We start from the raw sequence: 24197 nt of genomic DNA on the forward strand, positions 1-24197 counted from the left end.
AGCCACGATGAGCACGCTCCTCCGCGTACCACCTGCAGCTAGGGACTCAGGTGAAGTCTAGTTGTTCATAAACTCGAAAATAATCCAGGTGGCTGACGGTGAACCACTTCTTCACTACAGGCCCTTTCTACCACGCGCCCTGTACTCGATGCAGCCCTCCGGCTCGCGACCCAAACCACCGCGGCCAACGATCAGACCTCCCTCTAGCACTGGCACGAGCGGCCTGCAGGTGGACGCCGACGGCTGGTACTCGGCCGTCCCTTCTCAGCTAAGCGCGTCCTCAGCTGGAAGGCCTCCGTCGAGTGCCTCAAGTCTTCGGCCTTCTTCCAGTGCTCCTCTCCGACCCCCTTCAAGTGCATCAACTCGTCCTCCCTCTAGTGCTGGCATTCGCTCTTCTCAAAGCGCGCCATTCAGATCACCTTCGAGCTTATCAGCGCGACCGCCGTCCAGCATATCTGTCCGGCCTCCGTCGAGTGCTTCCCTACGCCCTACCTCCAGTGCTTCTGTCAGGCGACCTATCTCGCGCTTCTCCCATCGCGTCCCTCCCCGACAACCGTCTCGTCTGATCCCGCTATGTGAATCCCTAGTATCCCAGCTCACGCCATTAACCCCTGACGTAGACCCCGAGGACTTCCGGGCTGCTGTGGAGTATGTTGCGAAGAATTTAGACTCAACCGTCCGACCTTCAGGGAGCACTGACTTCCCTACCATTGACAAGGCGATGAGAGGGTATTCCGCTTTCACGCATCGATGAGTTCTCGTGGCTGAACACCTGCAGTTATGCGCGAAAGGCACGAATCAACTCCTTTGATGTCCTCGGTGATACACTCGATATAGTGTACGATAGGTTGAAAACGCATGCCAAGAGCAACGATGATCTGGACGCGAGCATACAAGTACGGCTATTCAGACTTCTCTTTGAGCTCTGACTGCAGACCTGAATATCCTCTTTGATATAGCTGTCTCGTCTTCCTGACCACTTGAAGTTTCTTGTAAGATAGAAGGAAACGAAGGAGAAAATCCCTCTGACTATACCATCTACCGTAGACACTGCTCTCAACCCCTTCCAATCCCACGACACTGGAGAACGCAGAAGCCGTCCTTCAAAGAATCGAACATCCCTCAGTAGCCAAGCCCAAACTGACCTGGAAAGACATTCTTGCGGAGGAGCCTTTCGAAGGTCAACACTGGGAAGGCGTCTATGGTCTCCCCCGCGGAAGCACTGTCGAGGGCTGGGAGACACGCAGCGACGGCAGCACACCCTCGCTCTCGCCTTGGGACAGCGATTCCGATCTGGAAGGGGCCCAGTCATCCTCCGAGCTGTCCGTCATTCCGGACACACCCCCGCCCGCTCATTCCGGGCCTCAACAGACTGGCGAGTTCGAAGGGGGTGCGACAATAGACCCACGGAATGCATATCGACATCGACAGGATGTGGAAGAGCTGCAGGCCAGACAGTATTGGCGATCTGAGTGGCGCACCGATGCGGCGATTGAGAAACCGTTCGACCTTGGAGATGCCTCATCTCTCGGTAAGTCGCTTGGAGCGGACACTTTGGTCGCACATATTGACACTGTGCATGCGGGTGGCAGCGCCATCGTTCCATCGAGTGTTGGGGTCCAGGGCTACGCTGCGCATCGACGGGCCAACTAAAGAGGTCAGCTCGGGACTTTGTCGTATGAGTATATGCGCTCAAGGCAGAAGCAGAACTATAGGCCTGAAGAGTATCTGGTCCGCGAAGTGCTTACAGGCTTACAAGGGCGTCGTAATATGATGTTCACTTGGGCACATAACGGTCCCAACGCTTTCTCCTTCGTCGTACGTCTCGTCCTGTTGACCTCCCAGCCTATATTCATCATTGTGTAGTTCTCTCCTACAGCACCGCGGTGTTTGCATCTAACAGCAGGCGCACAGGCGTCCATCGTCTCTGCTTTCGCATCCCTAGCGACCACCCTCGCACACCTCCGCAAGTTCACCAGCGCGATGTTTGCCAGGGCTTCTGCCAGCACTAGCTCAGACTCCAATCAAGCAGCTCATCTCGTCAGGTCCCAACGACGTAACACCCAAACACTCGAGGCCTTCGCCGATGCGCTAGACACCGAGTTGCGAGCATTCGACGCATGGTGCGCCGCACGCGAAGAATCCATCTGCCGTGCACGCGGCGGCGTCCTGCCCGGCCCCCCAATAGTCGTCTCCCTTCTCAGCCTCGAAAAAGGCGTACGCGACGCCTTCGGGGACACCTTCTCCGTCCTGCTCACCCTCGTCCGCACCGTCGTACAAAAAGCCCAGCGCGCCCCCTCGCCGCTCATTGAAATATGGACGTTCCCCGACCTGCCCTCGCGTGCGCCCCCGTCCGCAGTCACCGCACTCCTCCTCGACGCGCTGCTCGGCGCGGTGCAGGCCCGCATGTCCATGGGCGACGCGGTCGCCGCCCGCGCGCTGACGCGCGTCTTTGGCGCAAGCGCGGAGCCGGTGTGGGCGATGATGCACCGCTGGATGCGCGACGGCATGCCCGTGCGCGACTCGCCCGCGGCGCTCGTTGGCGTGCGCGCGGTGGGCACCCGGGCCGTCCCGGACGAGTTCTTCGTGGAGGACAACGAGCTGGTGATGCTCGACCCGGACTTTTGGTCGGATGGGTTCACGCTGCGCGCCGGGCAGACGGGCGACGGCGAAGGTGAGGGCGGGGAGGCGCCCAACGGCTTGCCGGTGTTTCTGGTGCATGTCGCTGAGCTCGTGCTGTCGACGGGCAAGGTAACTGGGCTGCTGCGCGCGCTTGGGATATCGTCCCTGTTCGACGGGGACGCGGCGGAGGTGCCTGATGTCGCGTCTGGGCAGCCGTGGATGGCGGGCTGGCGCGCGTTCGGCGCGCTGCTGGACGAGTCTGCTGGCGCGCCGACGGAGGAGGTGTTGCATGATGTGCTGTCCCCTGAGGCTGCGATCGCGTCTAGCGAGAACCTCTCGCACGTCGTGTATGAGGAGCTGTTGCCGTACGCGGAGCGCGCCCACGAGACGCTCACGAAGGTGCTCGTCGAGGACTGCGACCTCTGGGCGCACCTCAACGCAATTGAGGATCTCTTCCTCATGCGCCGCGGCGACGCCATGTCGCACTTCGTCGACATCCTCTTCACCCGCGTATGTCCTCCCCTACACGCCCTGTTCCGCTCAACTAACTGCACGGAACATACAGATGGACACGCGCCAGCCATGGAACGACTTCCACTTCATGAACAGTGCGTTCCGCGACGTCGTCGCCCTGCACCCTGGGCGCACGCGCTGGATCGACCCCGCACTCGTGCGCTTCTCCTTCCGCACCACGCAGGAACGCAGCGCGGCGCAGACGGTGCGCGCGCTCGACGGGCTGCTCATCGAGTACGCGGTGCCGTTCCCGCTCACGTACGTGTTCGGGCCGCGCACGGTGCGCGTGTGCTCGGCCGTGTTCACGCTCGTGCTGCAGGTGCGGCGCGCGAAGCGCGTGCTGGAGCGGATCTTGGTAAGGGGTGGGCTCGTGGGCGGGGGCGGGGGGAGGAAGATGAGTGGGGAGATGAAGGTGTTTTATGCGGTGAGGGGGAGGTTGTCGTGGTTCGTCAAGTGAGTGTTTGTGTTGATTCTGGCAGAGGTGAGGTGAAGCTGAGATGCTGACTACGAGTACAGCACGCTGCTGAACTTTATCACGACTAATGTGAGTGTATTGTTGAGCTAGATTGACAAGTCGGGGCTGAGGCGGTGTATAGGTGATCCACACGCAAATCCTCAAGTTCCACGACGCATTCCGCGGCGCGAAGTCGCTCGACGAGATGGTGCAACTGCAGAACGATCAGTACGTGCCCCCTTCCCCCTGTTGTGTGGACCATGTTCACAGGAGTATCTCAGCCTCGACAAGCTCGAAGGCCGCTGTCTTCTCCAACGCAATGTGAGTGCGCATTCGTGTCATTGGACCCTGCCCTAACGCGACGTCCCAGACTGCTGCGCTGCACCGCGCGATCATGTCCATCCTCGACATGTCCCTCCACTACACCGAATGCTTCGTCGCCTACGCCGGCGACACCACACACGACATCTCACGCGCCTCGCTCCGCCTCGTCTCCCGGCGGTCCCGCCACCGCAGCCGTCGCGTGCGCACCCAGCGGCGCGACGTCATCGGGTTCGCGCAGGCACCCTCACTCCTGCAAGACTCGGACGGGGACAGCTCCGACTCCGAGGACGAAGGGGACGCGGAGGGCGGGGGCGCGAGCGAGCCGTCGTTCTCGTTTGGGGCATCGACGACGATGTCGTTTGCGGAGGAGGGGCCGGCGGCGCGGTTGGAGAAGATGTCTGGCGAGTTGGACGCGCTGGTGCGTTTCGTGCGGCGCGGTGTGGAGAGCCTAGCGGCGGGCACGGGCGAGGCAGCGCCTGCGTTTGGTATGTTCGCGTTCGCGCTGGAGGACTGGGACCGATAGACAGGCCGCGGAGACGTTGAACGGGCTAGTAGGGGCAATTGTATTTTGGAATCTGAATCGCAGAGCACGGGTAGTACGGGTAGAATACAGGGTGGGGGTGTACGCATAATGTAGGATCGTGATACAAAGAGCAAAAAGACCCGTATGCTACATCTGGAGAAGGGCGCAGCGACTAGACTGGGGCGGACACAGCATGTGCGGAAAGGTCATGAAAGCATTAGTAGCAGGGGGAGAGAGGAGAGAGATCAATAATACTAGCAGCGGTGTCGCATGAATGGGGCTATATCTGGCGTATCCGGGGACGTCCAGATTAGATCGGTGAGGGGTGGGGGTATAAGGAGGAGGGCAGCATAGCACGATGTACGATCAAAATGTTCTTTACATGACGCTCTGGCCGCCTCTCTTGTCCACTCGTCGATTGATGCCGCCAAGGAGGATTTTGATGATAGAATCCGCATTGAGACGACCGCCGAGGTATGGCGTCGTGTCGACGATGTCTCGACAATGATATTCGGCTTGCAGTTCGTCATCCAGAGTGCGCAGATATTCGGTGGCCGCTCTATGGCTGCCTATCTGGACAAATTGAATGCCGACCTATTGACGAGTTGGTTAGAAGATTGCAAGTGAACACTGTATTCAAATCGACCGACCTGCGTGAGAGGGTAATGACCGTCATCCAATCGCTTAGCGGCAGCAGCGATTACAGCGGCTGGATCGTCGGCTGGCACAGTGAACAGTCAGCGCAGGCATCGAATGGGGGCGTGCCAAGTCCCGAATACTCACTAGGAACACCGTCGGTGATGATGATGTAGTTCACGGGCTTGAGTTTCTTGACCGCCGCCACGCCGCCAGACTCCTTCGCCGCGTCAAGTTCGTTCAAGTAATACAGCATAAGGTCCTCGAGCCGTTCACCGATGGGTGTCGCACCGCGTGGAACTACACTGTCAAACATTCGCCGTATCTGGGTCCCGCTCTACAAGAAGAGATAATTGAGCGATGGATTAGATCGCGAAGAAAAAAAGCTGCGCTACCGTCATGTTAGTCCCGGTCTTCTTGCTGTTGAGGAAACAGACATCGATCCCATCCGTATCGTATTTAGACGCAACGTCCGCGAGGGCAGCGAGTGCCTCTCGTGCCTGAAATTAATTATGGTGAGCCGCTGCGTCACAGGCACGCAGAATGGTTCTGTACCGACCTCCGTCCACAGCCCTCCCTTCGACATCGAGCCTGAATCATCCACGACGATAACCGTATTATACTTCTTTAGCGTCTCCAACGCGTCCTCGATCGTGTTCTGCCGCATCGGCCGGCGCAAATACTCCGCGCGCTCTTCGAAAGTCATCGGCTGGCCCGCCCCCGACCGCCCAGGGGACGATGACACAAATGTGGCGGCACTGGCCTCGGAGCTCGCGGACGGCAGCCCGACGCTGCTCACAGGCCGGCGCAGGAACGGGTTGTTGCTGCGCGGAGCATCCTGCGAGCGTGACCGCTGCCCGAGGCCCTGCGTCGGCACAGCAAGGAAAGACTGGTCGGAGAGTGCCTCCGAGTACGACGGTGGCGGCGGCGGCTCCTCGGAGCCTGTTTGTGAGATGCGCGAGAGCGGCCGCTGGCTGCTCACGGAGCCCACGAGTGCGGATCTGCTCCGGCGGTGGGTCTGCGAGCCGGAGGGGACTGCAAGGTTCTGTGAGCTCCTGTGGACGTTCGGAACTGCGGATGTGGCGCGACGGTTGAGAGAGGCTCCTTCGTGCTTCTTGTCAAGTGGTGAGGGGCCGGAGATGGACTCGGAGCTGAACGCGGAGCTCGGTGCCTTGGATGATGAGTTGCCCATGTTTGGGGTGGTGGTGCTTGGGATGTAATGTCGGGGTACGGAACACACTTGGCTCGGGATCGGGGATGATATACCCTGGTGGTACTTACAGAGGCTGTGCTTGCACCGAGGCGCCCTTGTGCTTGGAAGACGGAGCACTGGGTCATGCGCGGCCCGACGTGCGTTCTTTAGAGCGCGGGCTGTACAGCGCGAGTCAGGACCAAGGCCCGACGCGGCTGGAGGCGATCTCTTTCGTTCTTGGTAGAAAATAGTAGTGTATACGTACACTGCATCCCGACACGCATGGCACACTCATCGGCACCGGCAGTGCAAACGCCCTCATGCTAAAGCGGATAACGCTCAAGGTCGGTGCAGTCCCCCCGAAAGATGACCATACGCGACGCCACAGATGTACATGAGCGCAATACATCGCGCCCGGATATGCCAACTACTACTACTACTGGAGCAGTGCATATGGCGATGGGCGGTCCGCGAGCCGCGGGAAGGGGTTGGTGTTCGACAGGACGACCATCTGCTTTTCGTGCGAGATGTACCCCCGCATGAAGCCCTTGAAGATCATGTTCGCCACTAGACATTCCGCCTCTTCCGACGCCGTCTCTTCGTCGGCTGTTCGCAGCGCCGCCAGGAACATTGATACCGGTATCCGTGTGCTTTTTTCGGCTGCGATCCAACTGCAAGCAACGGGCGGTGGATGTCAGAAATCGGAGTCAGAAACGGATGTTTACGACAAGAGCGGGATGCACGTACACTCGGCGGAACAGCCCACGCACGCAGAGCTCGCGCGCCTTCTCGAGCGTGAGATACAGGTTGAGGTCTACCAGCCGCCGCTCGAACCTGTCCAGCGATGCGTCGTAGGTCCGAATATCACCCGTGCGCAGAGCATTGAGGAAGGGCGTGTAAAGGTCGTCTAATACCGGGAAACGACGCATCAACTCCCGCGAAGGGAGGTGTCCTCGGAACATGCGTAACGGGATGAGGTAGGTCAAGACACGCCTGGAGCCCGATCAGCGTCATGTTTTGGCGCAGCAATGTGGTACTGACTCTTGATTGCTATGCGCGCCCGTATAGCAGTTATAGAATGCAAGCGTCAACTCTTGCTCCGCCTGGATCCGGACATTAGTAGAGTCACAGCCTGTAGAGTTCCTCGAGGCGTACCTTTGCGAAGTCTTCACTCAAAAAGCCAAGCATCCCGATATAGTACCTGTAGGTCACCTAACAAGCAGACATGAGGTGGACCCGAACAGCCTATGCGAAGATCATATACCTGGTGTGATCGAGGGTATGCCGAAAGCGGCGGGATATCTGGATTGGCGTCAATGGCGCGCAAGATGTTCTTCGCCAGTGATATTCGCCTGACCTGTGCCACTGCTAAGCACTATTCGCACATACAGACAAAAGATGGAAACCACATACCCGAAAGTAGCACTTCAATATCAAGCCAACAACGTAGTACACGCCCCATTTTCGCGACTCCGCCAGAGGCGACTGCCTGGAGAGCGGCGATGAGCACGGACATCGAGGGTGGGCAGTGACAAATGTACCTGTCAGTTACGCAACTCGAAAACGCCTTGCTGATTACCCGGGCAGCCTCCTCCATGTTCGCAGTATTGTCTTGTCCACGAGAAGCCGCTTCTAGGTCGGCCTGCAGGGACTGAGCTACCCATTCACACTCACGCCGAAAACTAGAGCGTACGTACATCGGAGGCCAAGTCGCGCAGGTCACGCATGATGGAGAAGAGCGCGGGCAGCGTCCAGCCGCTGTTGGTGGAAAAGAACCGCAGGAAGAGACTACGACGCGGGCGAGGGATCAGGGGGATTTCTGTCTTCGGCGCGGGCCCAACTCACTCACGAAACTAGGGTGCACTCCTCCTTGAACGCGTCAACGGCGCGCTTTCGCGCGCAGTGGTTCACGACCAGCACGTATTGGATGGCGATCTCGTCCCAGGGGCTCTCGAGGCTTCCTTCGTAGTAGGACAAGCTTTGCCGCTACGAGTACAGCGCATGGGTAAGGCACAAGATGGAACCATAGCGGGTCGGGACGCACGGTGGGATTGCGGAAGTCTTTCAAAAGCCCCTTGCCATGCTCGCCGGTTGGCTTTAGCAGGTACGCTATTTCAGGGCCTTTCTCCCCCTGAAGGCATACTGCAAGATCGGTCAAGAACTTGGAGAACTTGGAGGAAGACATTTCAGAGTTGGTGGAGGGTTTGCGTCTCTTATTCTTTTGCATGCAAGCGTTGTTTTCGCACAGAAACTACCAGGTAAAGCTGCAAGCCCAAGGTTCGGAGTGTCAGGGATGGTAGACCGTAGCAGAGTGCGGATGAAGCGCTTACGCCGGTGGACGGTTAGAGGACGTTTAGCGCTGGCACGCTGGGTGCAGTGAGCGCTGCAATCACGCTCAACATGCTACCCATCCCTCATACGCTTGCTGCAACGAATAATCGTGCTCGCAACATACATCCACTGTCAAATTCGATATGGAACCTCACGCAGACCTAGTCGCTTACGAGAGCTTGCACAATCTCGTGCGAGTATCACCAACCCGCTGGTGCAACCTATGGCGTGTTCGGGAGCGCCGCCCATGCCCGGCGATCTATATCTAAGCTCGCAACAGCTCCTACTCCTCTTATCCTCTCCACCACCCAACAGCAACAGTCCCCAGCTGCTAGTACCCCAGCAGTAAGCAACAAATGGCTCTTCAACCGTCCTTCCAGCGTGCCCTGGTCATCGCGGGCAAGTACGATGCCCCGCACACGCTCGACGTCTTCCGTACGTGCCTTCTTCCGGCCGCACTCACGCCGTATGAATAAGACACTCTGTACTCTGACACGCTGATGGGCCACAGTGGACTACGTGTGCCCGTTCTCCGCCAAGATCGCGCTCGCGATCGATTCCGTCCTCAAGCCGCTCTTCGCGCCCGGCGGAAAGTACGACGGGAAGGTCAAGGTGATCTTCCGCAACCAGGTGCAGCCCTGGCACGCGAGCTCCACTTTCGTGCACGAAGCCGGCCTCGCCGTAAGTCCTGTGTAGTGCCGCACGCCAACACAATACATAGCGGCTGACAATGACCGCCGTGCAGGTTGCGCGCGTCGCCCCAGAGGAGTTCTGGAAGTTCTCGCTTGCGCTGTTTGCGAGCCAGCGCGACTACTTCGACATACCCACCTCCACCCTCACCCCGACCGAAATCCGTGAGAAGCTCACCACGCTCGTGGCGGAGTCCGTCAGCGAGGACAAGGCGGCGCCGTTCAAGGACCTCGTCACGCTCAAGACGACCCCGAACGGCGGCGTCGACGTCACCGAGGACCTGAAGTACACCAGTAAGTCCGCCGATGTCTGCACGCGTGGGTGGCGGCGGTTCTTGACGCTAGTCCGTTTGCAGTCAAGTTCTCGAGACAGAATGGCATCCACGTCTCGCCGACTGTCCTGTGGGACGGCCTCATCGCAAACGAGATCTCGAGCTCGTGGGGCGAGCGCGAGTGGACCGAGTTCCTCGAGAAGAAGGTCACGGCGTGAGCTGGGGGCGCAATAAAGCCAGAGCGGTGTATCAGATTAGCTGTACCATATGCCGAATCAGAAGCCAGAAGTCCCATCCACCCCCAGCAGCGAAGCTGGACCAGCAATTAAGTCCGCCAGCGACGATCAGTCAGCGCGCGACAGCCCGACGTGGGGCCAACGCGTCATCAGGACTGCTACAGGAGCTTCAGCAGCATTGTGCGCGCGTCCTGGGCCTTCGCAGTGCCACGGCTGGCCTTCATGACATGGCCCATGATCTTGTTCACGACGTTTGGATTCCCCCGCCGCACGGCGTCTGCCTCCGCGGGGAGTGCGGCGATCGCGTCGCGACACCACCCCTCGAGGGACGCGCCGTCATCGCTGACAGCAACGAGTTGCAAATCCCTCGCGATCTTGGACGGCAGATCCGGGGTGTGGGTTGAGAGCATATGTCGCAGGATAGTCTTCCCAGACGTGCCTGTATAGCGCCGCATATAGTCAGCGTTTCCGTCGACCTATCTCATTGTTTTGTCCATACCTGTCACTTTTTGACTTTGCACAAGGTCGACGAGGTCGCCCATTTGCTCGGCGGAGATGGGGTTCTGCTTGAAGGTCTCATGGCGGAATGCCAGCTGACCGAGAAGCTCGTGTGTGATCCTGTTCAAAGTCGAAGTGTTAATAGGTTGCCAGTTCTGTCCGGGTGTGAACGAGGAATCTAACCAATTCACGACCGCCTTGGGGTCTCGACTTCGCGATACTTCGTCGAAGTAGGCTACAGCACCCCGACCAAGCTCACCGTCGAATCCGACTTCTCGGCCGGAGTCGACGTCCATCAGGACCTCGACGTCTCGCTCGGAAAGGCCTTGACTCAACAAACGGTCACGGGTGGCGTCCGGAAGCTCGGGCATCTTGCCACGGATGTCATCGATGTAATTCTGCGCGCTCAAGTGTGAGCACGTAGCCGATGAACCACTGTAACAACGTGAAAGACAAACCTTGTGGAGGAGCAGCGGCGGGATGTTCGGGTCAGGCATGTATCTGTAATCTGGAGCGTCTTCTTTGCTTCGCAGAGCATACGTCTCCGCCTTCTCCTCGTCAAACCCGCGTGTCTCCTGTAAAACAGGAGCGCCGCGGTCGAGCAGCGCAATTTGTCGGAAGGCCTCGCAGGCTATGCGCAATTGCTGCCGTCAGACGCTGACGTCCACATCCAGGAAGTCAGGGTTGACTCACTGATAGCCACCGTCATGTTCTTGACGCTGTTGAGGTTCTTGATCTCACAACGGGTGCCAGGAGGCCGACCTATGCGGTTTACAGACACATTGACGTCGCAGCGAAGCGAACCCTACATCATAGGGTGTGTGAGCTTATCCACTGGAATGAAGCCGATTCCTAGTACCTGTTCCATGTTACCGTCGCTGGAACCTACAGACCGCAGGAGTGCCTGGAGTGTGCGCACGTAATTCGCTGCTTCCTCCGGCGAGCTGCCGCATGAAACGCCTTGCCTCAATACACCGGGATGACGACGAAGGCATGAATGGAACGTACCGCATGTCAGGCTCCGAGACGATCTCCATGAGCGGCATTCCGGCGCGGTTGAGGTCTATCGCCGTGAGTTTGTTTCGCGGCACGAAGGTGGACTTCCCTGTGTCCTGAGAGATGTAAAAGGTGCCGAGGACAGGGATGCGCTATTACCGAAACACTCACCTGCTCCAGCTGGACCTGCTTAATGCGCACGGCGATGTCATCCTTCTCCAACCGCAGATGGCCGTTGCGGGCAATGGGTGCTGCAACCGTGTCAGACTATGGCTCGTGTACGTGTCAAGTGCACATACCGTATTGCTGCGTGATCTGGTACCCTGAAGGTAGGTCCGCATAGAAATAGTGCTTCCTGTCGAAAGCGGACCTCTGTTGGACGTCTGCATTCAGTGCAATGGCAGTCCGGACGCCTAGTTCGACGCATTTAGGGTTCAGTCGCTACAATAGATACGACCTCGGTCAGGGGGCAGGCACGGTGACCTCATGTAGACGCGTTACAGGTAGAGTTCCAGGGAACGCCGCGTCAAAGGCGGAAACGTGTGCATTTTGCCCAGTCCATTTAGACACCAAAGTCTCTGTTGGCACACCTGAGTATATTGTGCATGGTGCATGTGCAGGTGGTATCCGCGTGCTTACCAGAGAAGAGTTTCCGACTCGACTTGATCTGCGCGTGCACCTCGATTCCTACCACGAGCTCCCAGCCTGGCCACCGTGCGTCCTCCTTGTGGTTTCTGCCTATGTGCACATGTCGATTCGGCACAGTCACACGCGTTATAAGACGTGCCCTGCCATAGGCGAGCATATGTGGATGGTGGTAAGGGACAACCTCACTCCCCGAGCCCGAGGCGCGACCAAGTGCGGCAAAGTTAGCGCCCGTGTCTAATTCCAACATTGGCGCCCATAGAACCATCTCGGCAGTGGCCGAGGTTAGACATGGACGGCGCCGGAGCCCGACCTCGCACTCTTCCTTGTTCTCCACGACGACCTCTCGTCCGAGTCCATCCACTACTCTCACTATCGCACACTGCACATACTCGTTCAATGGCGTCAGGAACTGGGTACGATAGCAGTAGACAGCCCCTGGGATTGTGGCTTACTTCCTGGCAGATATCTCGGCGTGACACCGCCCATCTCTACCAATGAATCGAGCATCCGGGAGAAGGAAGTGACGACTACCCTCATGGGTGAGCTCCAACGCCAAGGAATCTTTGAGAGTGAGGAGGAAGCGAAGACGAGGTAAGCATGCACGATCTCTGCTGGCTGCGTGTGGGACGGAGCGGCCACGGCGTGAGTGGCGACGGGAGCTCACACGGTGTACCCTTGTTCTTAGGGAGATCGTACTCGGTCGTCTAGCTGCTTTGATCAAGAAGTTTGTACGACAAGTATCCTTATCCCGCGGTCTTTCAGAGGCAGCAGCAAACGCCGCAGGAGGCAAAATCTACACCTTCGGTTCATACAGGCTCGGCGTACACGGCCCGGGCGCTGACATAGATACTCTTTGTGTCGCTCCGCGACATGTCACTCGGGACGACTTCTTCAATGTATTAGAGGGAATGTTGCGCGAGATGGAGGGCGTAACGGAAGTCTCGGTACGTACCCGTACGTATCAGGATGCCTCGTATTCTGACTGCTTATCTACCGCAGGGCGTCCCCGAGGCATATGTACCCATTATTTCGACAGAGATTTCTGGTATCCCTATCGATCTGCTATTCGCTCAGCTTGATCTGCCTATAATTCCTGAGGACCTGGACCTTCAAGACGACAACCTTTTGAGAAACCTCGACGAGAAGTCGATCCGCAGTCTCAACGGTTTGTGAACAGCGAGTTGTCAGCTTACAGGTCATTCATGCTGCATTTAGGTTCTCGCGTGATCAACGAGATTCTGCGGCTTGTTCCCAACGTCGACGTCTTCCGGACGGCGTTGCGATGCATCAAGCTGTGGGCGCAGAGTAAGTACAATCACAGTAACCGAGATCGCATCTCATGCCTTGTTTAGAACGAGCCGTGTACTCCAATGTCAACGGCTTTCTCGGTGGCGTCGCCTGGGCAATGCTCGTTGCCCGTGTCTGCCAGCTGTATCCTAATGCCGTTGCTGGTGCTATCGTCAGCCGGTTCTTCGTCATCATGCATAAGTGGTCAGTTGGGCTGTGCGATCGAATTGAACAACATATGGCTAACATCTGTCACAGGTCGTGGCCGCAGCCTGTACTCCTCAAACCTATCGAAGACGGCCCACTGCAAGTGCGCGTATGGAATCCCAAGGCAAGCACTATCCCTCCATCGAACGCTCTGGCCGCTAAGTCCTCTTTTAGGTGTATTCCCAGGACAGATCTCACCGGATGCCTATCATCACGCCGGCTTACCCATCTATGTGTGCCACCCACAATGTAATGCAATCTACGCAGCAAATCATGAAGGAGGAATTCCAGAGAGGTAACGCGATCGCAGTTCTCTAATTACTTCGCCTGATGTCCTGGTGTAGGTTGCGCCATCGTGGATGATGTCATGCTCGGGAAAGCAGAATGGTCCGCGCTCTTTGTGAAGCATGACTTCTTCCAGAGATATCGGTTCTATCTTCAAGTCGTTGCGGCGTCGCGTGATCTTGAAATGCAGAACAAATGGTATGTCGAAGACACACAAACTTCAGACTGCGTTCAGTGCTCAATCCTTGCGTCCTAGGTCCGGCACAGTGGCGTCTAAGATTCGGCAGTTGGTAATGAGGCTTGAGTACGTCGACGCCCTGAAGTTGGCGCACCCTTTCATCAAGGGATTCGATGTCGTCTACTACTGCCTCTCCGAGGAGGAAGCGCAGGTCGTAACCCGTGGTGAAATTCCTCCAGCCGTTGCGCAGCGCAAGAAGGAAGACGTGGCCGACAAGGAGGGTGTAATCACCGTGCACACCACATCATTCTTCATTGGCCTGTCCATCAAGCCCAAGGAAGGTAGTTATCAGTGTTCACGCCAGATTATCCATCGTTTGAAATATGCTGACCTATGTGTATCCCAAGCGGGTTCGACGGGCCCTCGCAGACTCGACATCTCGTATCCGACAACGGAGTTCGTCAAGATGACTAAGATGTGGGAGAAGTACGACGAATCTGCAATGCACATAGCGGTTCGGCACATCAAGCAGTTCGTATATCGCACGTTTATGGTAAGAGTTGTTAACTGATGTTGCTTCAGCACGGTGCTCCCCGACTTCGTGTTCGAGCCTGGTGAGCGGGAGGCGGCGTCCCGTCCAACCAAACGCAGCCGGAGTATCAAGGCAAGTACCGAAGATGACCGTAGGACCACACGGCTCGCTGACCTTCCACTGAAGGACTCGCCGGCCCCGGCTACGAAGAGGTCGAGGTAAGCACTCAATTGACGGGTCATGTGTCTTTTTGGCTGACTTATGTGTCACCGTAGAACGGACCTCGGAGTCGATATGCAATCTCGTCCAACCTCTTCGGCGTCGTCTACACGCCTCCCAGCGTCTTCATCTCAGGTGCTACAGACCAATTCCGCAGACGCAGGTTCCAACATGTTAGACGATTTGCCCCACACGTCTGCGACCTCGCAAACGCCAGATCCCTTGACCGTCGCCGCAAGCGCGTGACGAGCTCATGTCTCCCGTATCTCAGGTACCGTTGGTTATTACGCCGGACATCTTCTGCTTCATGTGCCACCAGCTCATCTCCTGCAGTCCGTCTACCTTATTCACTCGCACACACTCACCTAGCCATACGTACGCTTCTTCCACTTCCGAGGTATCTGCTGGGTCAGGGCGATCATTTGGGTTCTCAAGTTACATTAGTTCCAGTCTAGTATTGTCTTTACACACGACCCCTGTATTTTAGCGCATCAATGATCAGATTTTCGAACATGTCATCCTTGTCTCGACCGCTGCTCGCACCGACCGATTGCGTGCAACAATTGTGTGGTTGACAAAAGAGCTGCTGCAGGAGTGACGTCGGCACGGGCGGCGTAATGTCGACTCGGGAGATGCCGAGGGTCCTCCGAGCTTGGGCGTGCTCCCGAGGTTCCGCGAGTTTGTCAGTCGAACACCATACTCTCGCCCATCTCCCGCACTTCGCCCCCGCCGTTTTATCTGTCGCTTCAGATATAATGGCCCATACAAACGGGTGAGCTGTCTTCGCCAAATATGCGTTACCCCTCGCCGACGTTCGCTCGGCGCAGAACACCTAAATACTTGGGCGTTACGCCCCCCATCGCTGTCGCAGAATCCACGCCGCGCGAGAAGGAGGTTACGGTGACCCTCCTCGAGGAGCTCCGACGGCAAGGGACTTTTGAGAGCGAGGCTGAAGCCAAGACGAGGTGAGTAGCCGCAGTTGCTTTCGTTGGGTGCGGTGGGTGCGCAGGTCCCGTACCTGTTCCCGTGTTGATCACTTCCCCGCGCGTATGCGTCATATCACCGATGCAAGAAGACGTGTATTGTGTTTCAATCTTTCCTGGCGTGCTTTGCGCCCTTCATGAATTGTGTGCGCTCGTGGCGCGTGGCATAGACGTTGGATATATGCTGATTTCACCCGTTCGGTCGTAGGGAGATCGTCTTAGGACGCCTAGCAGCCCTCGTCAAGAAATTTGTACACCAGGTATCGCTATCAAGAGGCCTCTCCGAAGCCGCTGCCACCGCCGCTGGGGGGAAAATCTTCACGTTCGGCTCATATCGACTAGGCGTCCACGGCCCTGGCTCGGATATCGACACGCTATGTGTCGTGCCCAAGCACGTTTCACGAGAGGACTTCTTCGACGTATTCGAGGACATGCTCAAGGAGACAGAAGGCGTGATAGAGGTGTCGGTGCGTTGGCTAGTGTCTTGTGGAAGCTCGCGGGCGGCGGGGAGTGACAGGTGCAATGTAGGGTGTCCCGGACGCGTATGTCCCGATCATCAAGACGAAGATCTCCGGTATTCCGATCGACTTGGTCATGGCGCGCCTCGCGCTATCAACCATCTCGGACGACCTGTCATTGCAAGACGACAATCTGCTCCGTAACTTGGACGAGCGATGCGTACGCAGTCTAAACGGTATGAAGCCGTCCGTCTGAATTTGACACACTGGCTCAGCATGACTATAGGTTCAAGAGTAACGGATGAAATTCTGCGGTTAGTCCCTAATGTGACGGTATTCCGCAACGCTCTCCGATGTATCAAGCTCTGGGCGCAACGTAAGTCACAGTTTAGCGGCGGTAAAGCGCGTCACTCACGGTTCTTCTAGGACGAGCTATCTACTCGAACGTGAACGGGTTCCTGGGCGGCGTAGCATGGGCGATGCTTGTCGCTCGAATATGCCAGTTGTATCCTAATGCCATAGCAGGCGCGATTGTCAGCAGGTTCTTCATTATCATGTATCAATGGTGGGTGCGCCCTCTTTCCTTTTCCTTCAGTCGAGCTAACGATTCGTACGTTTCAGGACGTGGCCACAACCTGTAATGTTGAAACCTATCGAAGACGGACCGCTCCCCGTGCGGGTATGGAACCCCAAGGTATAGCGCTCGGAGATCCTTTCCTCCGGGAACCCAGCACTAATCCGGACACAGTTGTATCCCGCCGATAGAGCACACCGTATGCCCATCATCACGCCAGCCTATCCTTCAATGTGCGCCACGCACAACGTAACTCAGTCCACTCAAATGATCATGACGGAGGAGTTCAAGAAAGGTAAGCATTCATGGATAATTTTTTTCCTTTCTTGACTAGGTGCTGATGATTGCATTAGCGTCCGACATTGTGGACAACATCATAGTGGGGAAGGCGAGTTGGTCTGACTTATTCGCCAAGCACGACTTCTTCCACAAATACCGGTATTACCTGCAAGTGATCGCTTCGACAGGTGGCCCGGACGTACAGATCAAATGGTACGTTATGCCTGGCTCGCACGACATCGAAGCGCTTTCTGACAATTGGACAGGTCCGGCACTGTTGAGTCCCGGATACGACAGCTCGTCATGAAGCTAGAATACGTCGAGAGCTTAGCGCTCGCCCATCCATTCATCAAGGGGTTCGAGCAAGTGTCATACTGCCTCACCGACGAGGAAGTACGAGCTGTTGCTCAAGGAGAGATCTCCGAGGCGATCGCCAAGCGCAAGAAAGAGGATATCGAGGGTGTGGAGGGTGGGAGTGCGGTCTACTCGACGACTTTCTACATCGGCCTAGTGGTCGAGCCTCGACAACGTACGTCCTCACCGATTCCTGTCTGCGTAGTAACTCACCCTTGTCTATGTGAAGCTGGCTCTGTTGGTCCTCGACGGTTAGATATCTCGTATCCGACCACGGAATTCACCAAGCTCGTCAAGATGTGGGAGAAGTTTGACGAGAACAAAATGGGCATCGTTGTGCGACATATCCGAAGGTACACCATCCTGCGTTTCCCTCTTGCTACGCTCATCGTTCTCGCCAGCGCTATCTTACCGGACTACGTCTTCGACGAGGGCGAGCGACAACCTAGGTTGGCACAGAAGCGCCCAAATACAAAGGTGTGTAAATTCGATGCCTTCAAGAAGATACCGTTGACCTCTATCTTGCATTTGCATAAGACTACCGATCGGTTCAATAACACGTCACCCGACGTCCCCAACAAGAAAGCCCGGTTGGTCCAAAATACTACTGCACCTTTCCGTCACGGCTGTATGCTCATGCTATACAGACATTCCATGTCAGAAACATCGGCGGTTGTACCTCCGCACGAAGCGTTGAAAAATGCGGAAAACGGTATCAACTCCTTGCCGCACATCAACACCGCCACGGTTGTAGAACGCCCACCGTCTTCTGCTGCTGCCTACAAGTCGCCCATCAAAGAGCCTTCACAAATCAAGTCGCCTCAACTGCCGAGAGGCGAGAATGTCGCTGTCGCAACGGCGACTGTACCATAGCACCACGGTGTGTTGTCCGAGCACCTCAACGTCTTGCCTACCGCCCGGACGACTCCTCTCCCACTGCGCTACCTCAAGACATAGAGAAGACCTCTGGCCCTTGTTTGCTTACGATACAGTGAACGTCAGCGTTCGGATCGTATTGTTTTCTGCCGCCGTTGGCCTTGTCAGGTAACTTATACGGCTTTGCGATGTTCCAGGCTGCTGGCGGATGCTTCTCTGGATTGTTCCTGGGTATACGCCGTGCCTGCCTCTCCTTGTGTTCCTGTGACATCTTTCGCCGAGCCCGCCCACTACACTTGTATTTTCAGTTTGTCGAGTAGCAATGATGTATTGTATCGAGTATGCAGCGTATATCGAGCCTTCCCTGCAGGAACCTCTTTGCCGACAGTGCACAGCATGAGCAGGAGTGTCGAGGAGGCAACGTAAGAATATAATTACCGAATTTGACGCCACGATCGGGTTGTGTACGGGCGCCTGAGCCAACCCTCTTGGACACCGCCGAGCTCGACGCCGACGCCCCAGCCGGACGGCCTCGCGTTTGCCTCGCTATCTCCCCCTTTCAGTCGCTCCTTTTCCACACCCTCCTTTCTCTCGTCCGTTCTCTGCCCGGAACCGTAGGAACGCTCTTCTCTGAGCTCGGCACTGCTCCTACTACCCTGGTACGACTTCTGGACGACTTCCCGGAGGTACATCTCCGAAATGGCGTCTCGCTCGCTTTTCCTGGCGGCAATGCTCCTCGTTTCGGTCGCGGAGGGCGCGTTGGAGAACCGCAGGATGGCATACCAACATAGGCGGTCCGTTTCAGGTCTCCCAGTACCGGATGATACCCTTTTCGCCGAGTAAGCATGCCTTCGCAACCCGGACTAGATAATCAAGGGACTCAACGAGAAATAGACATCACCCTGCGCTTCATGCGCGGGCAGACTGCGAACCTGCCGACCCTCTGAACACGCTTACGGACCGCCTAAACACCCTACTCAATTCCTCCGGCGCTGGATATGTCCTTCCGTTGTGTCCGGGCGTCCAGTATCACATCCAAGCCCCCATCCTATTCAACGCCCAAGATCAGGAAATCAGCACCGTAGGCTATCCTACTGACGACACCCGTGCCACCCTTGTCGTCTCCGGGCCCGTGGCTAACGGCCAGGGCCACACCACCGCAGTGGATGGCACCTGTCAGAACTGCAGCGGGGTGAAGCTGCGTAACATCCAGGTCCGCAGAGGCGAAATCTTCCCCGCGCGCCCCGTTCTAACTTCTAGGTTACCTCCGCGCAAACTTACAGATCAACGGCACGCGCGCCGGGGCGGCGCCGACGAACGGCGGGGCGAATATCGAAATGGGCGGCTCGAACGCGAACCAGTTGATCGAATACGTGCACTCGTTCGACCCGCGCAGCTGGTCGTGTCTGCACATTGCGGAGGGCGCGTTCACATGCACCAATGTCACGGTGCAGAACAACGATATCGGCCCGTGCGGGTCTGATGCGTTCCAGCAGTGGGCGGACGGCATTAGCGTCAGTTGCCAGAATAGCTTGGTCCGGAATAACATGGTAAACAACCCGACGGTAAGCATTCAATGTACACCGAGCTACTCTGGGATAGCGCTCACGTTGTCTCCAGGATGGAGGAATCGTTCTGTTTGGGGCACCTGGAACGTTGGTAGAAAATAACACTATATGGGTCGAAACGGTATGTCACTGCCCACTCAAATTTGCGTGTGGATAGAAGCTTGACAACTCTTCGTAGATGACACTTCTCGGCGGTATCAACATGGTGGATTACGACCCCTGGAACGGAAACTACACTAATACAGTCGTGCGCGACAACACCATCAGAGGCGGTTTTGCGACTGAGACCGCCGAGGGCACCGAGACCAAAGGCGTCAATGCTGAAGACGCAATTATCAAGTATGTCTTTTTCCTCCATATCACGTCCTGAGTCTAACTCCGGTTAGGATCGGTATTGCCATTGGCCCACGGACCTGGTTCGGCGACCGCTATTTCAACAACGTCAGCCTGTCTGGGACCGTCCTGAATAACCAACTCACGGGCGCGTTCGGCTATGGCATGGCCATCTCGTCCGCTACGAACTTCACCGTACAGGGGAATATTCTCGTCGGGAACACGTCCTTCATCGGCTCGAACGGTCCGAACTGCAGCACCACAGACATCACGCCCACCCCCGCACCTTTCGTCCAGGACGAGACCACGGTCACGTCGTCGAGCATCCAGGACGGCTTCCAGCAGATCCCAGACGGCGACAGCTTGACCTGTATCATGCCGCCCGACGGCGGCGACTACTGGCCGTTTGGTGGCAACCCGTCGTCATCGGGGTCTGGGTCCCAGTCTTCCCCGACCTCGGGGTCGTCGCCGACATCGTCCGACTCTGGCTCCAGTGGAGGCCTCTCAGGTGGCGCCAAGGCTGGCATCGCAATCGGTGTCATTCTCGGTGTCGCCGCGATCGCCGCCGCCACATACTTCGTGCGCAACGCCGCGGTCAAACGCGCCAGAGCGGCCGGACGCCGCTACTGATACCGCCCTTTCTACTTTCAGAACGAGCACACACCACACGAGACACTTATTAGCTTACGCTGATGCCGCTGTTCTTGTCATAGATTATCCTACTCCGTCCTCACGACCGAACTTTTCCCCCTAGACAGCTAACATATTTGGTTACAGACCGATAGTGTAGCAGCTCACAGTGTTTGCCCTTAGGTACCATGTCAACATTGCTATAGAGGTGTACGTGTATTACACAGGCTATCTGATACATTACCGCCTTTGTTGTATATAGCGGTTAATTCGTGGCTACGCTCCGCGGAGCTCGCTGTGAACACCTGTGGCCAACATTACTTCTTCACGCCAGAATCCACCTGGCCATCCATCTTCGCAATGGGTGGCGCTCCAAGGTGAGTTTCTTCAGTGCTCCAGTGCTCATATCAATCGAAGAAGCAGCAAACTTTACAAGACACGAACCAGTGCAAGTATGTCTTCCACCGCGATGAGTTCATGCCGCACTTACGCACTAGCGACGTGCGCACGCTGTTTCCGGCTGGTACACATCGCACGCTCGTGCCGGAGATGCGACTGGCGTTTGCTGCTCCCAGAATTACAGTTGCACTGTGATACATTATACGCGCCTTGCTAATGAAAGACTGCGCCTGGAACTACAGGGTCTTGGACGCCCCTGCTCCCTGGCGCTCCGCTTTCGCTCGGCCGTTGGTCGCCTTCGACGCTAGTATGTCTTGAACCATCCGTCTGGGTTCATGGCAATTGGTAGAGCTGCAAGGCGCCAGACCATCCTCCCGCGTTACAGGGGTTTCGTGGTGGTCCCCATATACGGCAAATGCTGTACAGCTTTATTGAACACCGTGTTATTGCAAGCGTGGGTGGATCTCTGTATGTCTCCGAACGCCTGCCCGCGGGATCGCGTAAGATTGGGCGGCCTTTCAATGATACTGAAAGGACTTGAGTGAGCTGCGCGCATCCGTCGAACTCGCACAGAGCCCGTGCGCATCGTTGCGCTGGGCCTTCCATCGTGATTGGCTGAAGCGCGAAGCCATGGTTCGCCGCCGCACTACGCCTTCTGCTCCCAGGCCCCGCTGGGCCCGCCTGCAGGCATCAAACAGTGGTTCGAGAAGGGGGTGGGGACGCACAGGGCGATGACCAGACGATGGGCCGCTCTCCGTCCGACGCCCGAGGCTGCGAGCTGCGACGGTGATATCTCAGTAGGACCGCCCTGCAGGATCTCGCCGTCCGCGTTAGGTTGGGTGGTGCTCACGGGCGGCCGGGACGGCGGAAGGGGTCGCAACACCGTTTGGCACACATCATGATCAGTCGAATGTGCTCACGGGCCATGGGAGCGTGCAGCGGGAGAACGGCGGCACGCAACTAGGTTCTGTCAGCCACCTTGATGGGGGAGTGTGTGGATGGCCACCCACTGCATCGCCTCCGGCGTAACTCGTGTAGCAGGCCTCCCAGGTTGGCCTGCTGTGTCGCAAACTGCTCCCGGTGGAGGCGCATGCTTTACCGCTGCGATGGTGCGAGCCAGGATTGGGATCGCACCACTGAATAGATAGGCAAACCCCGCGCCTTCCGAGCAGCGTTGCGTCGAGAAGTGAAGTTGGCACCGCCTCTGCCATTTGAATCCACTCCGCTCGGTTGACCGTGGCGGATTCCCAGGCTCTTGGTCAGGTCCCAAGGTTCGCCAAGGGTCGACGCCGTGTGTGAGGCCGCCGAAGTTGGCGAGTACCTGGCCCAACGATTCGTTCTCCCAATTGGATCTTGAATGACCTTCCCTGACCAGTGTCCGGAGCACGGGTATACCTGCGGTCACGTATGTGTCAGACAAAACGCACAGTAGCACCGGCGGGGTTGGACGCAATGCTTCGCGAAGGTACGAGATGGGTGCCATGAGCGCCGCATCCCACATCCTCCCACAGCACGTCAACGCATGCCACATATGGGAATGGAGGAGTTGTGGAAGAGCTCCACTACATGGTGCCTATCATCCGTGTGGTTAAGTTTGCAAGACGACAAACAAATCAGCATCGATTGAAATCCGCAGAAGGTGTAAAAGTACATGCAAGGAACGTCGTGGGGTTGCCTTGTAGACACGCATGGCATAACGGGGAAGCTGTGCCGTAGCTGTCAGATTGAATGTACACTTGCGTAAAGCCTCTAACTCACCTGCGACACATTGGCAGCTGGTCGGTAAACTGTGCGCCTCTCAACGGCTTTCGTTAGTCGTACCCCCTTCGCGTCCTCGGAGGAGCGTCATCGTCAAAGCGTGACCTCCGACGGTCGGAACCTTCACGGCGCACGTCTCGCTTATCGTCGTCGTACGGCTTTGAACGTGGTGAATGGTAGACTGCCATAGGGCTACGAGAGCGTCTGGGAGGAGTACGGCTGCGGTACCGTCGGACTGGTGAGCGGTCGCGAGACGGGCTCCGTCTTCTTGGGGGAGAATGGCGACCATGACGGGCTTCGCCCTCTTGTTTGCGGACCGGGGTCCTGCTGCGCGACCTCCTGGGCGACTCGGTTCTCCGCTTCGGAGCGACTGAACCCAGCCCTGCGAGCGAGTTGAGAAGCTCCTCCGCGGCCTTGATACCTGCGGACTTGGTCTTCTCTTTCCGGAGTCTTTTACGTTCTTTCCGCGCCTGCCGTTCCTCCGGGGTCTCGTCCTTATGCTTGCGCTTCGATTTGGACTTCTTACCCTTCTTCGCAGCTTTCTCCTCCTTGCGCTTCGCTATCAGGTAATCCCGCATGGGGTCCTCGGGGTCGATCTCGGGCCCGGAGTCATCCGAAGATTCAGAGACCTCCGCCTCATCTGTTGAAGGAAGGCATACGATCAGGGCCTGGACAAAATGGACGAAGGCTAAACCTACCTCGGACCAAAGTCGGCTTCGCATTCAAACTCTGCTCCTCGCGTTCGTGCAGCTCGCCGTCCTCGCCCTTCTCTCTCGGCTGCTTGTAGTTCTTGACGTGATCCACACGAATGGTCCTTTCTAGGATCTTGGCGCCGTTCAGATTGTCTACCGCCAGAACAGTCGACCTCTGGTCCTCATACATTACGAAGGCGAAACCTTTCGGCTTGCCAGTTTCTTTGTCACGGGGCATGTTTACGTCCATGATCTCACCATACCTGGTACGCTCAGTTTGGGAGAATAAGAACACGGGATAGTAGACACGTACTGTGAGAATATAGTGATCACGTCGCCCTCCGTCAGCTCCGTATTGAGTCCTCCGGCGAAGATGTACGCAGAATCTGTATAACCAGGTTTAACATTCCGAACACGGTAAGACGCGCATAACACACCCTTGTAGTCGTCATGCCATGAGCCTTTCGTATCGAGGTCAAGCTCGCGCTCGTTGATCTTATTGATCTCTTTGACCACGCTGTGCGTATATATTCAGCATACATGTTGAGCCATTCGACTGAGGGACTCACTTCATGGTTGTGGTCGGGGTGTGAGGGGCGTTGTGTATGAGACGCGCCGCCACATGGGCGTCTATCTGGACGGCGTCAGTGC

General features: G+C 57.0%; 8 protein-coding genes across 8 annotated transcripts; 5 read left to right on the top strand and 3 right to left on the bottom strand.

Moving 5' to 3' along the window:
* The first annotated feature begins 298 nt into the window (after positions 1–298).
* TRAVEDRAFT_143542 (uncharacterized protein) lies at positions 299–6200 on the top strand. Its single transcript, XM_008037321.1, has 16 exons — positions 299–729; positions 779–896; positions 960–992; positions 1048–1531; positions 1593–1657; positions 1708–1818; positions 1867–3132; positions 3188–3588; positions 3652–3679; positions 3732–3817; positions 3871–3910; positions 3960–5030; positions 5087–5157; positions 5220–5409; positions 5468–5572; positions 5632–6200. Exons 1-12 carry the CDS (start codon positions 722–724, stop codon positions 4434–4436), a joined length of 3117 nt encoding a protein of 1038 aa, XP_008035512.1. The 5' UTR covers positions 299–721; the 3' UTR covers positions 4437–5030; positions 5087–5157; positions 5220–5409; positions 5468–5572; positions 5632–6200.
* A 500-nt stretch (positions 6201–6700) lies between these two features.
* On the bottom strand, positions 6701–8449 carry TRAVEDRAFT_116676 (uncharacterized protein; the record flags this gene model as incomplete). The annotated part of the gene is made up of 10 exons (XM_008037322.1): positions 6701–6935; positions 7012–7257; positions 7306–7367; positions 7420–7476; positions 7529–7621; positions 7678–7753; positions 7806–7875; positions 7958–8052; positions 8114–8250; positions 8309–8449. The coding sequence occupies 10 exons, from the start codon at positions 8447–8449 to the stop codon at positions 6701–6703; spliced, it is 1212 nt and encodes a 403-aa protein (XP_008035513.1).
* Positions 8450–8951: 502 nt separating this feature from the next.
* Positions 8952–9774, top strand: TRAVEDRAFT_35090 (uncharacterized protein; the record flags this gene model as incomplete). The annotated part of the gene is made up of 4 exons (XM_008036719.1): positions 8952–9030; positions 9107–9276; positions 9341–9578; positions 9641–9774. 4 exons carry the CDS (start codon positions 8952–8954, stop codon positions 9772–9774), a joined length of 621 nt encoding a protein of 206 aa, XP_008034910.1.
* Positions 9775–9950: 176 nt separating this feature from the next.
* Positions 9951–12091, bottom strand: TRAVEDRAFT_117338 (Glutamyl-tRNA-Gln amidotransferase B subunit; the record flags this gene model as incomplete). Its single annotated transcript, XM_008037323.1, has 11 exons — positions 9951–10231; positions 10292–10410; positions 10474–10688; positions 10749–10921; positions 10984–11095; positions 11150–11234; positions 11299–11402; positions 11458–11537; positions 11586–11727; positions 11788–11864; positions 11926–12091. The coding sequence occupies 11 exons, from the start codon at positions 12089–12091 to the stop codon at positions 9951–9953; spliced, it is 1554 nt and encodes a 517-aa protein (XP_008035514.1).
* Positions 12092–12324: 233 nt separating this feature from the next.
* TRAVEDRAFT_56872 (polymerase) lies at positions 12325–15130 on the top strand. The gene is made up of 14 exons (XM_008036983.1): positions 12325–12347; positions 12397–12525; positions 12620–12878; positions 12934–13099; positions 13150–13239; positions 13287–13425; positions 13480–13552; positions 13603–13723; positions 13773–13911; positions 13970–14232; positions 14299–14422; positions 14474–14555; positions 14610–14641; positions 14699–15130. Exons 1-14 carry the CDS (start codon positions 12331–12333, stop codon positions 14886–14888), a joined length of 1824 nt encoding a protein of 607 aa, XP_008035174.1. The 5' UTR covers positions 12325–12330; the 3' UTR covers positions 14889–15130.
* A 304-nt stretch (positions 15131–15434) lies between these two features.
* On the top strand, positions 15435–18163 carry TRAVEDRAFT_115246 (poly-A polymerase; the record flags this gene model as incomplete). The annotated part of the gene is made up of 12 exons (XM_008037324.1): positions 15435–15607; positions 15834–16092; positions 16154–16319; positions 16370–16459; positions 16510–16648; positions 16705–16777; positions 16832–16952; positions 17011–17149; positions 17203–17465; positions 17520–17643; positions 17692–17767; positions 17828–18163. The coding sequence occupies 12 exons, from the start codon at positions 15435–15437 to the stop codon at positions 18161–18163; spliced, it is 1959 nt and encodes a 652-aa protein (XP_008035515.1).
* Positions 18164–18757: 594 nt separating this feature from the next.
* Positions 18758–20967, top strand: TRAVEDRAFT_56873 (uncharacterized protein). Its single transcript, XM_008036984.1, has 6 exons — positions 18758–19005; positions 19061–19379; positions 19450–19731; positions 19787–19855; positions 19913–20073; positions 20121–20967. Exons 1-6 carry the CDS (start codon positions 18866–18868, stop codon positions 20695–20697), a joined length of 1548 nt encoding a protein of 515 aa, XP_008035175.1. The 5' UTR covers positions 18758–18865; the 3' UTR covers positions 20698–20967.
* A 1751-nt stretch (positions 20968–22718) lies between these two features.
* Positions 22719–24120, bottom strand: TRAVEDRAFT_69926 (uncharacterized protein; the record flags this gene model as incomplete). Its single annotated transcript, XM_008037325.1, has 6 exons — positions 22719–22801; positions 22855–23494; positions 23553–23809; positions 23860–23932; positions 23984–24063; positions 24116–24120. The coding sequence occupies 5 exons, from the start codon at positions 24118–24120 to the stop codon at positions 22908–22910; spliced, it is 1002 nt and encodes a 333-aa protein (XP_008035516.1). The 3' UTR covers positions 22719–22801; positions 22855–22907.
* Between the last annotated feature and the right edge of the window lie 77 nt (positions 24121–24197).

This window comes from Trametes versicolor (genome assembly GCF_000271585.1).
Source record: "Trametes versicolor FP-101664 SS1 unplaced genomic scaffold TRAVEscaffold_3, whole genome shotgun sequence".
Classification (NCBI taxonomy): domain Eukaryota; kingdom Fungi; phylum Basidiomycota; class Agaricomycetes; order Polyporales; family Polyporaceae; genus Trametes; species Trametes versicolor.